The 15,132-nt window shown below is 35.7% G+C and overlaps 1 protein-coding gene across 1 annotated transcript in view; it reads left to right on the top strand.

Annotated features, from left to right (window-relative positions):
* The first annotated feature begins 13,646 nt into the window (after positions 1–13,646).
* The window catches only part of LOC139697238 (early endosome antigen 1-like), a 39,024-nt gene continuing 37,538 nt past the window's right edge, over positions 13,647–15,132 (top strand). Inside the window, exons 1-3 of the mRNA XM_071595912.1 lie at positions 13,647–13,757; positions 13,853–13,988; positions 14,458–14,552. Coding sequence (XP_071452013.1) covers positions 13,719–13,757; positions 13,853–13,988; positions 14,458–14,552 — 270 coding nt within the window. The 5' untranslated portion in view covers positions 13,647–13,718. The remainder of the gene's footprint in view (positions 13,758–13,852; positions 13,989–14,457; positions 14,553–15,132) is intronic.

Below are 15,132 nucleotides of genomic sequence, written 5' to 3'. Positions count from 1 at the left end.
TTTCTTTGCCAAGGACCAATTTATATTGATCCTTGCTAGATAGGTGTAGCAGAGGCAATGAAATAGACAGTATTTCAAAGAGGGTCAATTTTAAAATACTCAGAGTTTATTTATATGTATAGTTGTTTCTTCAAATCAGCAGCAGTGCCTCAAATTCAGAAAATAATCTTTCCACTGTAACAGAGTGTATTTTACTGCAGGTATAGATAGCTCATGAGTCCATTGAGAAAAGACATTTTTCAGAAATTTTAGATCCTGTTAAACTGCAGTGATATCTGTAAATTTATTGAAACAATAGCTGTCTAATGTATTCTTTTAGTTTGAGTTAAAGGGGTATCCATTAGCATTTGCAATAAAAATTTTGAGAAATACCTACTCAATAATCTTTTTGAATCTCTACGTGAGAAAGTGGAAGGGAGCATGAAAGAGAGCTGATACCTTTTCCAAAGCCACTCAAGGAGATGGTCATAGGGTATTCTGTTGCAATAGGAAATTTTTAAGGTAGATGTGGTGTGTCCAGGGTTGGGAAATGGAAGAGCATGAGCCTTTTGAGCCCTAAACAACTAGTTAGTTACATAGGTAGCAGTTGGAGCACAAGACTTATGTGAGGAAGGAGGGGGTTTCAAAGGTTTTTAAGGTATAAAATGGCATAGTAAGGAATTGGAGAAGCAGTCAGTGCTGTACAAGTTTTACTCTTTTACACTGCATTGTTGACATGCATTTGTGAGTTTTAAAAAGGATATTAGTAAAAAAAATCATTAGTGTAAATAGATACATGTATAATTTTTATGGCTGCTACACAAAAATCACTTCGCAAAAAGTGTTATTACACCACAGCAAAAGATCTGCCACTGTGGCTTGCTACTAATAGCAAGTTATTACCCAACCCTGATGATAATATTTATTTATTCACTCCTGTGTTGTTTTGTTTGAGTGTAATTTTTGTTTTGTCCTGTCAAATTCAAGACCAGGTACTCAAAAATTATGTTAATCTCTGAATTCATTTGATTATTATGTGATTTGTTATGTATTTTTCATATTTATTTTGATATTAAATATATTTATTAGATGTTTTATTGTGGTCGTAGTTCATAATGTTACTACATATATAGTTACATGTATATGGTTATTTAATTTTAGCATTAAAATATTTCTATTTAAAAATATATTTGTTGTGTGGTAGAGTTATTTCTTGTTGTCAACTGCTGTTGTGTGAATTAATGAAAGAAGTTGTTGCTTATATGCAAAATATAAACAGTATCTCTTACTGGGCGGCTGGAAATTATGTAGACATGTAACTGAAGATTTTAGATTTGGTCTATTTTGTTACTCTTGAATTATAGTACATTATTTATACAACTTCATGTCATAAAGTTGTATTTTTTTCATGTATTTTATTAAATTAATTTACTTGTTATTTTTTAACTGTCACATTAGGATTTTCCAGAACTCAAGTTAATTGGATTTATTGAATTTTCATCCTTACCAATTTCCTCTCAACTTAAAAAAAACACCTCTGAGACATTACATGTATCAACATGCATCAAAGACTGTATATTTTAATGACAAATGTTTTAGGATGAATTAAATGCACCATTGTATATAATGGTGGAGAATGTTGTGGCTTTTCACAATATTGTGCATTTATTTTCAAAAAAGTATATGTGTTGCAGGTATATATTCAGAGCTCGAAGGTATAAATCTCCATGATATGTAATGTTTATATTTTAAATTTGAACAAAACTCTCTACCTATTATTAAACTGTCATCCAAATTGTTTAAATCTCAAGTGTAATTTCTTGGGTTCTTGTCATGCTATCCAGAAAAAAATCACCTTGAGTGCATTTTGTTTTTCTCCATTTATATCACTAATATAGAGGAATTAATTGTTTTTGCTGAATCATTTAATCACTTGTGTTCAATGGTCTATGATTTATCAAGGTTGCACACTTATGAAGTAATCGCAAATATTTAATTACTCACAGAAAAATACACAAATATTGCTTGCTTGGCATAGCTTTGAGCTCTGTATATAATTATATGCACTTTACCTGTCTGTATAAAAATAGCCAAATGTTAATTAGGTAATATTTGCTGCTGTATCCTACCACAAACCATTTTGAGCTTCATTTCTTAAAATCCCAAGATATGGTCTTTGCTTTTTAATTCAAAATACTTCATTTTGTTTCTCGAGATTCAATTATGCTGTTTCACTCAAATGCTCTTTTTCGAACTGAAAGACCTATTAACTGTGGATGAACAGTCATAGAGGTCAAGTTGTTCCAAATGAAGTGATTGTTTGTTACATTGTTAATTTACCTCAAAATATGCCTCAAGTACAATGTGTACCAGATCAATACCAAGAAAAAATTGTATTTGTTGTATTACTTATATCATGCGTCTGAAGTAGGGATTGAATTACAGGTGGCTTCGTAATCCACTGAGATGATGGGATCAGTCAATCAAAATGCAAAAATGGAAATTCCTCTGCAGTCATGTTGATTTGCATGCTTATATATAATGAAGTGTATGTAATTGACAATATTACTAAATAAAATCCTGGTGAATTGTCTGGGTGAGTCAATTTATTATTGCGATTCAATTGTAAGATGCCATCTATATGAGAAGCAGTGGTAAAACTTGATGGACCCAGTGTCCCAGGCTCTGGAATCTTGAAGAACTTGATGGACCCAGATGTAGGAACTGGTTGCCCCCTTTGTATTCAACAATCGTTTAGAATTATTTCACAAAAAGTCAATGTTGATGTGCCCTTGAGGTTTATACTTGTTGCACTATTTTCGTGATGGCCCTATCCATTTTTCAGGTGCCTCCATAAAAAATTTTCTTCTGTAGACAAGACTCATAAACAAGTAGAATGGAATCGAGAAATGCTACAGAAGCATGGAACATTGGCTTTGGTGGTATTTTGAGGAATATAGTTAAAATGAGACAAGTTTTTTGTACTGCTGAAATCATCAAGTTATTAAGGAACATCAAGGGTGTACTGACTGAATTGGGCACTCAAATTGAGAAAAAGTTCATTTCAGATTATAAATTGAATTAGTTTAAAAGCAAACTTTATTTAGGAGAGGTAGGTATATGAATGGACAGGACTGAGCATGCTCTGATTGCCAATGTTATCTCATGGGAAAGGGGTCATCAGCATGGCTTTAGTTCGGCATATATTATCTTACAGGCAATAGATTTATGATATTAGTAGGTCCAACTAGTCTGTAAAGATATTGTAGTATTGAATTCGTCTTTTGGTGCATGTCCCTAAAAACTGGAGATTAATTCATTTTTTATTCTCATATCAGTGTAGAGAGGTTGCAAGGTTGATTGTGTGGGATATTTTTGGAACCAATAACTCTGCAACAAAAAATATTTCAATTCCATTAATGAATTTATTTCAACCTAATGTTCTATACACGGATTCATTGGAATTACAACATTTTTAGTGGCTGTGCTGTCCAAAATTTCTTACATTTATGCTCATAAAAAATGGATTTCCTTAATTTTAACCGCTTATATCCCCTTTACAGTAGTCTCATTTGGAGCTTCTTCTGCAAACAGCACTTTTTCTACTGCCTAGGTAAAAAGGAACTTCTGGAATTGTGGATGTTGCTTGGCCACTGTCATTCCACCTGTGCTCCTATACTTCATTACATTACATCTTATAAGGCAGTTTTTCTTGTAGAACATGGAGAGCCAATAGAGAAAAACAAGATTGGGAAGAATCATTTCTACATATGTTGTTTGGCAATTGACTGCAAGGAAAATTGGTGGAGGCAGAGGTGAATTTAATTATTTGCTGTTCATGCTGCCCATCCATTCTATACCCCATCTATTAAGTATTTTTTTGTTCCACCTTCCCATACTTTATTTCATAAATGTGCCACTGAAGATCCCAGCAAGCAGTGCAACCCCTAACTACGGGCAAGCAAGGATATCATAATAGTTTGCAGCACCCCACCTTATCTTTTGTCTTTCTTTCATAATGCATTTGGAAGAACCGAGTCATCAGTCAATAATTCTGCATAGATTCCTACCAGTCCTTGTGGTTGCCTGACACTGTGCCAAGTTTTTATGCATTCTGCTGGTTTAAGGAATGTTATGAATCCTAAACCATGAGTATTTTGTCAATCACCACTACAGTAAGGACTTTGGCCAAGCACCAATCACAAATTTTTGTTTTATTTGAATGTGATTTTCATGAGTTTTTGTGAAAAAATTATCTATGCCCAAAGCTTCTCTAAATGTGTCATTTTTCTTTTCTCAAAAATTACAAAGCAGTAAGCTTTGTAATATAGACAGCAATAATAACTATGTGAACATACCTTCAATGATGAAGGTTTGATCTGCACTCAGGGTTAATGGTGAAAGGTTAAGGAGTTGGTCCACAATTCGATTAGTAGCATAGTCTGCTGGTACGTCCCTCTATGATGTTGAGGTGAAACACTTTCTCAGGGAGGGGGTGTGTGGATAGCAAGGTTAATAGGAGAAGAGAATGAAAATGGAAAAGAGGAAGTAAATTGTATCTAAATGATTACTGTGGATTGGCAAATGATAAATTTGGAACATGTGGTGGTGGTTCATAGACACAATTACGCCTGCATACACTATACTATGGGTGTACATTGAATGCTTACAGTAATTATGCTTTTAAGTATAATGATGATACTTTTCAAACCAATCTAAACATTTGGTTCGCGATTCTGCCAGAAGTTCTTGTGGAACCGGCTCTTTCTCTATCCAATGGCGCTGGCCGGCCACTGAATACACTGCTGGGCTTATAGTGAACTGATCGTATGCAGACATCATCATCCAATAGGATGACTTCCAGTTGTGCACTCCTTTAGAAATTGCGTGCGAAGAGATTCCCACATCTCTTGGTGATAGGGCCGGTTTTCCTAAGTCCATACTATCTTCTGAATGTAAATTACTCTTTTTTGTCGCAGAAATGGGACGCACTTCGGTTTCTTGCACTTCAGCCGAAGATTGAATATGGGGCAAAAATCTAAAATCACTTCCCTTCTCATCGCCCTCCCCACTCTTCTCGTCAGCTGTTTTTTCTTCTTCCTGCGTTTTTCTTGTTTTCGCCATAGCCTCTTGAAATTCTCTCGAAAACTCTGAAAAAATTCTTGACAGCCTTTTTTGACCGACTGAATCAGAGTAATCTTCATTAGAAAACTGAAACGAATTAACTAAAAAATCGCATTCTGGAAATGGCTCCAAAACTTTAGAAACCTCCCTGGATTCATTCCCTTGGATATCCATTGAATTCTGAAAAACCTACACCGCACTCATCCAGATGGACGCAGCTCCTCAGAGAGGTTTGGAAGTCCCACTAAAAAGGATCAATACACTACTGTAAGGTGCTGTGAAGTGCCTGGTACCGATAAAATAAAAGTTGAAAAAATCAACCATGTCAAAATTTTGAGGTATTTGAATGAATGAATGAAGATCTTTAAGACGAGAGCATGTTTCGAGAACATAATTATTATATAATTAAAATAAGATGAACATGATATTTTTTTATTTTACAGATTTATTCTAACTATTTCCCTTTGCTAGTTTAATTTTATCACCCGCATCATTTATCAACATGCTTCCATTATTTTATCAAATATATTTTTCTCTCATGGTTATTTTGCAATGTTTGCAAACTATATAGTATGCTGCGGCTGAAGTAGCAGCCCAGTAAAACGGACTGAAATCGAAGATGGCTAGGCGAAATTTTGCATTTGGACTTTGAAACCTGGCATAATGACTCTCCAATGATTGGTGTATATGGTATCGTATTCTTTCATCATAGTTCCCGTTCAAAAATATTCAGGCTCTCCAATTTTTCCGAATATAGAAACAATCGCCACCTTCAATTTTCTTTAAAAATCTCCAAACCTCCGACAGTGTCATTCAAATAAACTTATCAAATTAACGGACGTGCGTTCTTATATGCCAGTCGTTTGCGTTCCATTTGTTCTTCATTTAAACTAAGAATCTGGAAAGAAAATCGTGAATCTGAAATGAAAATGTGTGAATTAAATTGACTACACCAACACTCAACGAAATTCGGCTCCGCACGCCTGCGGTTGTGGATGCAATGACCAACCAAGTTTTGAGAATTAGTATAAAACCGTACGCTCCGTATTGCCGATTTTCAATTTATTTACGTTTAAATGGACTTCCCGAGATATTTTTATTAATAAATCTTAGAAATACTGATTAGTATTAAGTATAGGTTGATAGCGACGCCAGCGTAAAGGACCTAACAGTTCGAGAGTACGTAAGGGACGCCTAATTGATGCGTTAGAGTTGTGGAAAATCATCAAGCGGAAGAACAAGAAAGCACAAGTCTTTGTATATTTATATATTTTGATGCCCCTCTCTCATCGATCCCTCTCCGTGTGAGAAGTTAAATAAACTATCCATATAAATAAAACCTCGCTGCCCCCCTCCTTCCCCCTTTGTTTTCTCTGGTCTCTCCTCATCCGTAGTGATCTTCTCGAAGGGAGACTACGGCATTCCAGGGCCACATAATACAAAAATAGTGGAGCCATCTGTATTCAAGTTGGAAAATGTGCACTGGACATGTTGGAGCAGATGCCTTGATCAGGGAAGAGCAGTATTTTGTTTGCCAGGGCAAACAGGAATTTCATAATATCAATGTCTCTATTCTCAGAGAGTAGAGGGGGTAACCACTTCAACCTTTCCTTCATATAACTGTAGAATCACAGGTTTAAGAGAAAAGGTTTGGGGCACAGACCCAATGGGCACTTGTGCTTCTGCTGCTTCAAATGGCTCTGGTGTCCACATTACAGCCAATTGAAGCAGCTCAAAAGGGCCAAAGGGTATCACCACCCATGGAATATAATGAGCAATCACAAGGGGCTAGCCACAGCATTGTCAGTCAGAGTATGCAAGATATCAGATACCAGTAGGTGATGGGGTTGGAGCAAATCAAGCTGATATTATCTCTCATACCTAAACAACTGCAAGACAGCAACCAACTTAAAAGAATTCATGTGCAATTAATTGACTATGGGATGAGAAAGAAAAAGTAAAATATGCAACTAAAAATCGGAGTTGTTAATATTGTATGGCAGGCATATTCTTAGTTAAATAGCTGCCATGTTCCATCGGAAAACAATTTTGCAATAGAGCTCTATGGGAAAAAATTGCAGGACTCTAGAGTGCAAAATGAGTTATCCAAGTAGTACTATAGCATCAAATGCAACAATTGTTTATTTCAAGATATGCTTGATCAAGATCTGATTAGAATAGTAGTTGATGGTATAATGTCATATTATTGGATGCCGTTCAATGAAAGTGATTTGGATTTCTGTTCCCCTTTGGCATGAAGCTTAAGGAAAGCAAATTCAGCAAGACACCAGTGGCAAGAACATCATTGAAAACCTTGTGCTGGCTCATTGTCATGGCTGTAGCACACTGGGGTGTAAGTGACCCGTTAATCACTCATACCCCAGTTTGCTACAGCCATGACAATGAGCCAGCGCAAGGTTTTCAATGATGTTCTTACCATAGGCGTCTTGCTGAATTTGCTTTCCTTCAGCCTCATGCCAAGGGTGCCATGCTGAAGATGACAAATTTATTTTTAAGCTTTGGTCTCCAAATATTTTGATAATGCTCCATAATATTGCTAAATGGTAAAGAGCATACTTTTGATTCCTCCCCCTCCTAAACACTCAAGTATTGCCCAGAAAAACCAAATAAGGCATAAAATGTTTGTGAAACTACCATGAATCTCCATCAAGTCACAGTAGTCAACCCAAAGCTTGGTTTGATGAGGGAGGTTAAAGTGGTCTAAGTTCTCTAATGAAATCCACTCATCAAAATGGTATATTATGGCAGTTCCTTTCCATGTGCCTGTCTAACCTACAGTTTCTTGGGAAGATCCTGTATCACAATAGAAAAAAATAACAAAAAACTAAACGATTTTGACTGGGAAGAGGGTTACATGGTTTCCTTAACTTAGAATAGGGACATTCAATCAAAATGCCGATAACAAATCTAAAGAAATTTGGAAGATTATAAAGGAAGCTAAGTGTTCTATCAATAATCATCATGATTTCAAATTACAGGACTCCACCGGTAATGTTATTTCTGATTACTCTCAAATGGCATCCAACTTAAATGACTTCTACTTGTCCCACCAGACTACTACAAATACTCCAATTCCTGTTAATTATCCTCTAATCCCAAGCCTGTCTAATTCATTGTACCTGCTTCCTTGTACTGAACTGGAACTGATGAACATCATTAAAAAATTCCCTAACAAAAGTAGTCCTGGTACAGATGGTATCCCAGGGATTGTGATAAAAAAATCAATTAATTCTATCAAGGAACAGATACTCTTCCTAATTAATAAATCCCTACAACTTGGTGTTTTTCCTGATGCCATTAAAATTGCCAAAGTTGTACCACTTTATAAAGGGAAAGGTAGTGAGCAGGATATGAATTCTTACCGTCCAATATCTTTATTAAACCAGATAGGGAAACTATTTAAAAAGGTCTTCCATAATCGACTTACATCATTTCTTGAATCTTTTAATCTCTTGTCTGGCTCACAGAATGGTTTTAGGAAATGCAGATCTACATCTACAGCTACCTATCACCTCGTAAACCTAATACTTTCAAATCTTGATAATAGAATTGAAACCTTGGGACTATTCTTCGATTTTTCCAAGGCTTTTGACCTAGTTAATCATCAGTTACTCTTGTCCAAATAAGGACACTATGGCATCAGAGGTATCCCTTATAACTGGATCAAATCTTACCTCAGCGCAAGGCACCAACAGGTTATTTTGTCAAAGAACGGTACTAATTTTACTTCTCCTAGTAAAGAAGTTACATTAGGTGTACCCCAAGGCTCAGTCTTGGGCCCTATCCTATTTTTACTTTACATTAATGACTTACCAAAAGTTCTGCAGTCAGTTCCAGGAGCCGAGCCAATTTTATATGCTGATGACACTAACGTAATTGTATCAGCACCATCGTTAAACAACTTGACCTTGACAGCAGCTAGAGTTTCCGAACTTCTTTGTGAATGGTGTTCACAAAATTCTCTGAAACTCAACCCTGACAAGTCTGGACTCATATACTTCTCTAATAAAAATAAAGCCCCTGCTTCATTGGCCATTGACCTAGGGGGAACGTGTGTACCTCAAATTTCTAGATCCAAGTTTTTGGGAGTTGTTATAAATAAAAATTTATCATGGGATGAACACATATGCAATCTTCGTAGCAGGTTAAATTCCATTTGCTTTCTTATTAGAAGTATTAGGAAATCTGTAAGCCTTGATATCTTACTTTCAATTTATTACGGAGAATTTTATTCTTTAATTATCTATAGTATTCTGTTCTGGGGTTCTTCCCCTCTTTCTGATTCAATTTTTTAAGCTCAAAAATGTTTAATACGATTAATATGCAATGCTCCCTACAATACACCTTGTCTTTCCTTCTTCAAAAGGTTAAATATTCTGACTGTTCCATGTATTTACATTTATGTCGTATGCATTTTCGCTAAAAGTAATATATCCAATTATATGACAAATGACAACGTTCATTGCCACCAAACCAGAGCCTGCAGAGACCTGCATCAAACTTATTGCAGGACTTTAAATACATCCCTGGGGCCTAAATCAATGGGCCTCCTTGCACTGAACAGGCTCCCTTACGATTTTAAGTACGTAAAGGATCCAGTCCTGTTCAAAAAGAAATTAATATCATTTTTAAGGGAAGAACAGTTTTATTCTGTAATGGAATTCATGGAGAAAAAATAACCATACTGAATATGGAATATATTTTATGCAAAAAATTTATTATTGTGTCATGCTTTTCTGAATTTCATCATTGTTTAACATCTATATGTACATATTACGTGTCCTATACACTTATCTGATGTATCTATTACACTGTGTCAGTGTCTTCTGGGCAAATAAAGATTATTATTATTATTATTATTAATCCAATCAGAGAACTCCAATGAACTATGTGCCGAGTCCCATTTCAAATCAAGGCGAACAAAATGCAAGGAATTCACTTCAAGCTGGAGACAGGACCAGGGCCAGTCGCAAAACAGTTGCCAAGAGCATCAAATCGCACAGGGAAACCCTGAGGTAGAGTGTCTTCGTATTTTCAGTTTTGCCACACTAAAACAATGGGAATGTATTGTAACTAATAGTATGCAGTTTTTGATAGGCTGTATATGTATTCAATGATGTGAAAATTTAGGAAAGCAAATTTCTCTTTAACCATTAATGATTCAATATTTTCACCTTCCAATCGTTGGTTGTCTCCAGGTTGTTCCAGCAGTCACTAGAGATGATTTGGATGCCACTGGGGCAATGAAAATGCATCCAAAAGTTGAGTAATTTCTATAACCTTATGAACGTGGATGTCTAAACACTTTTATCTCCAAAGAAGAGACATTAAATCTTTTCAATTACCAAGGAGACCAATTCAATACTTCATAGGTTTGTTGTTCATTTCTGTGGGAACCCATCATGAGTCATTACCCTGTGTGGGAACCCATCACCAACTGAAAGCATTTTCTGTTTGTGATGATTAAGGATTTAATTTCTATGTATCAGATAATTAACTGTATTTGACAAAATTGTAATTGTGGTATGTGAGAAATCAAGTGCATAGCTGACTTTAGTTTTGTCTCGCTCATTAAACTAATAGCTGCTCTGATATGTACTGTGGGAGTGCTGGAAATTATTTTAGCGCAGGCGGTGCTAGGAAATAGTAATAAATCACATATAAAGCGTTTGAATAAACAGCAGATTTATTCGGAGTGCTTTGGATAACAGGCCAAGGTCAACACGGTAAGATATATGCCATGGGTGCAATGTGCACAAGAGGGATGAACGCTCGGCTGGCGTTGAGACGTGACTGGTTCCGCGTGGGTCAAAATGCCTCCTGTGCCTAGGGTGACACCTCGCGGCACACCCCTGAATCACACAAACAAACGAACCGCCACATCAACAAATGAACCGCCACATGTACCTTTTCTACTTCTAATTAATGCAATTCTCTATTTCCTATATCAAACCATATACTTGTACATTAGGAATAAAACTGTGCTCCTTTTCACACAGACTGTTTATCAAAGCTTCATGCTATACCACTTTGTTTGACAGTATATGATAAAGTTCTGGTTCTATTCTCAATGCTACCCCCTGTTTCTCAGTAGAATCTGGTACCTGAAAAATTATGCCGCTTGGGTTAGGTTGAAGGTGTCCGGAGGCATCCCTGGGCATGAAACATAGGCTCTCGAGTCAGCAGTACAGCACTGGACAACTACATTCCCAATATCTCCACACTGACAATAATTTTGGAGGATGCCTTTTAATTTTAATTTATAATTATTGCTGAGCTGAGGAAATTATTTTGTATTTGCATTAATGGTGTGCATAAAATTATGAGGAGTATCTCTTTATTTTTACTCATAATTAATTACAACATAGCACCAAAAATAATTATTATAACACATCTCATGAAACTCGAGCAAACTTGATAGAATTCATGAATATATAGACAAAGGGTATTTAGACAAAAGTTAGCTGGCTGCCCTGCTAAAAGAAAGACTATGTGAATTCCATGAAACAGTATAAAAAATTATGGTACATTGGCTGCCTTGCTATGCTAATAAAGTTGGATGTCAGCATTTAACATAGATTCACTTTTTTCATCTAATAAATCTATACCAAATATTCCTGTTAGGGCTATAACTAGAACTACATTATGATCCACCAGCCTCCTTAGTGAAAAATCCCACATAATATTAGAAACCTTGGATGAGCTTTTATCATCTTGGTTTACCTTTTATTCAATTTGTATCAGTGCAGTTACAGCTCACTCCACAGCAAACTGCCTAGGTTTATGCTGAGTGGGGTAAATGCAAGGGATTAACAATTGATGCAAGCCATTAATGGAAATTTCTGAGCTAATACAAGGCTTTTACTACCTCAATAAAATAACTATGAAGGGGGTTGAGATGGCTAACCTACTGGCTTCTCACACGGAGGACCTGGGTTTGAATTCTAAACATGGCAGATATTTTTCAGCTGTATCTCGATCCCTACTTGAGATGGTTTTAGGAGAGCACTTTGAGTAAGTGCACCATCCAACAGATGGGATCCCTTGGCGCCTTTCATGAAGGGTGGAGAGAAACCCAATGTTGACATTTGGTTTCTCTTCACCCTTCCTCCTTTCCCATCCATCCCTTATGGCACAAATGACCTTAGCTCTAAGCCACCTCCCCTAAAACTACTAAGAACTCTGAATTGAGGTATTTTGGAACCACCATATTATTCTTATTTTCACCTGTTTTCCCTCCTGTGTATTCAAGAAAATATTGAAATTTCACAATCGGTATAAACACGCCAATTTAAATTTTACTTTTATTTTAAAATGCTTTGGTCAAAACCAATTCTATTTTCCCTATTATTTTGTCTTTAGTAGTTATAACAGGTACTTTGGATAATATGCACCACAGAGAAATACATGGCTCAGCATGTAACACTTTCATGAAACCCATTCACAAAAGGTAGAATCCTTGGAAAAGTAAGGTTATTAAAAATGTAAATGGTTATTTTTCAATATCAATATAATATTTGTAATTGAATAATCAAATCAATAATATTGCATAAATATTCAAACTTATTCATTGATCGATTGATGGTCAAATGAAACTAACATTGTATAATTATTATCTATATGAGTACAAGCTGTTGGTTAATATGCAAGATGGTGAAGGAAGGGGAAATTAATTTTGGGAAATTGTAACTTACCATAACTATTTCTACGTTTAAAGCATCCTCTTACTTCCACACTCACTGAAAGAAACCACTGCAATTGAAGAACGAATAAAGAGATCAACTGAATAAGTATTGTGGATATAATCAAAAGATATTTTAAGGTACCTATAGCCTCATTATCAACCCAACGCTTGGTTTGACAGGTGATGGTAGAGCCCAACTGTGTGATATTCACACATTAGGGTAGAAACACAGTTCCTTTCCCTTTGCCACCATGGTTTGCCTGGAAGCTTTTGTACCCAAAAAGTTAAACACGTTGAGTGCAGCTGAGGGTATCCAGAGGCGTCTCCCGGAACTCAGGCCTCCAGGTCAGCAGGCTAGTGTTCTAGCAACTGTACTAAAATGACCCCAAGGTATCTGTATGAAAGGGTATTGGGAAGACTATACTCTAATGTACCAATGTGCTTTAAATATTTATGAATATTCACTGAATATTATCCCTAAACATCCGGCTAACATATTGTAATGGTTCATGTTATGGAATTCCGAATATTTGTATAATGGTTGAAAAATAATATTCTAAAATATTTTATCGTTATCCAAAATATTCAGATATGGTATTGTGTAGAATTCAAATAAGTATTTTTTTATTTGAATATTTTCCTGCTTGTTGTGCCCTCATTTCTGCACGGCGTTCAGTTTCCCGTGAAAGTGCTTTATATGGCTAAACTAACAGGAGGTCCCCTAATATTTTATTCCGTGTTGGTCGCACTGAGTTTGTATCCTGAACGTTTATATTGGCAGCACCGTAGGTGTGTAAGTTGCTTGCACCGCTTGCAGTTCGCCATCTTTTGGGGCGAAGTTGTATTATGATTTTAGACTACGAGTGAGAATAGTGATGAATTCTGTCATTCTTTTGATACAAATGAAATCATGTTTCACTTGAAGGATATCTTAAACAGAGTAGCCCATGTACGTGTTTCACCTTGTACATTAAAATTAGATGATTAAATATAGTAACTTGTTATGTCATTGCGATGTTATCATAACTGAACTTTTGTTGATAGGGCCCCTCCCCAACCTCTCCGGCAAGAAACAATGAGCCAGATACAGCTGAGGGATTTCTCTGTCCACTGTGTATGAGCGCCTTTACAACTCAGGAGGAATTGCAAGTTCATTATGCAGCATCACATAAAGATTTTGGTTGGTTTATGTTGGCTGTTAATTACTAGTAACTTCATTGATTATGAAATTACGTTAAGCATGATTTGAAGTTAAACGGACATTAGAAATGTTGGTCTTATATTCGTAACAGAGCTAGGATAAGGAGTGTCAAAAACTGGTAAACATGTTTCCGGTTTATTGCTTCTAACAATTCAGCCATTCCCAAAAATAGTACTACTAAAGATTAATTGGGATCTTGTCATTTGTATGAAGTCACAGGGATTATCACTTCAAATTCTATTTCGGCAAATGGGATCATTTCAGTATTGTGGCATCTGTGTCTTCATACTGTGCGAAATTTATTCTATTTACAGCTATGCTGAAATAATATATTTGCATTTTGATTCCTTGTTGGAGTATGATGTTGAGTGTATTTTAAAGTACTCTAACATTTACTTCATTGGCTAATTACTAAATTATTGTAAACATTTCATTTTTCTCATTTCAGAGCCACCCTTGGGCACACCCAATTCTAACAATGAAGATGCTAGTATGTTCCAAGCATTCCACAAGGGTGTTGGAGATAAATACAAACAAGTTTCGGTAAAATAATGTTTTCATTTATATTTACTGGTCGATATTGGAATAAAAAGAGCGTTATATATAGGGAAGATATATATATTTTTCTTCCTTTTTATTGTATAGTTTTTCTTCCAAAATTAATTTTAGGGTAGATGTCATTCATAGAAATAAATCCCATGTGGAAAAATTCTCAAGATTAAACATAATATATCAAAGAAGCCAACTATAGTGCCTCATTAGAGTTTGTTTCTTCGTAATATTTTGGAACTTTTCTGTTTACAACACACAAAGAAATTTTTACAGGTTACTATTGTATTGTATGAAATGCTGTTTTTATGTGCTGGGAAAATCAATACTCTGTGTAACTGCACTGTTTTGAAGAAATTTGTGTTGGCTTTTCTCCTATTAATCTTTGTTTTGCCTAATTTGCTCACACTAGAATGAGGCATACTTGTACTCCAAACCAAACCATTTTTGTTCAGCTATATCAGGTTCCTGGACAGCACTTGTAAAGATTAAAATAATTATTTTAACTCCAATCAAGATTTACATGTGAATGAATATTTGTTTGCCATATGGTGGGATTTCGTGTTTGAATGTG

The sequence above is a fragment of the Hetaerina americana genome, unplaced genomic scaffold (genome assembly GCF_022747635.1).
Source record: "Hetaerina americana unplaced genomic scaffold, ioHetAmer1.1.p SCAF_70, whole genome shotgun sequence".
In the NCBI taxonomy this organism is placed as follows: domain Eukaryota; kingdom Metazoa; phylum Arthropoda; class Insecta; order Odonata; family Calopterygidae; genus Hetaerina; species Hetaerina americana.
The sequence above is the reverse complement of the archived record's forward strand: the minus strand, read 5'-3'. Positions and strand labels throughout refer to the sequence as shown.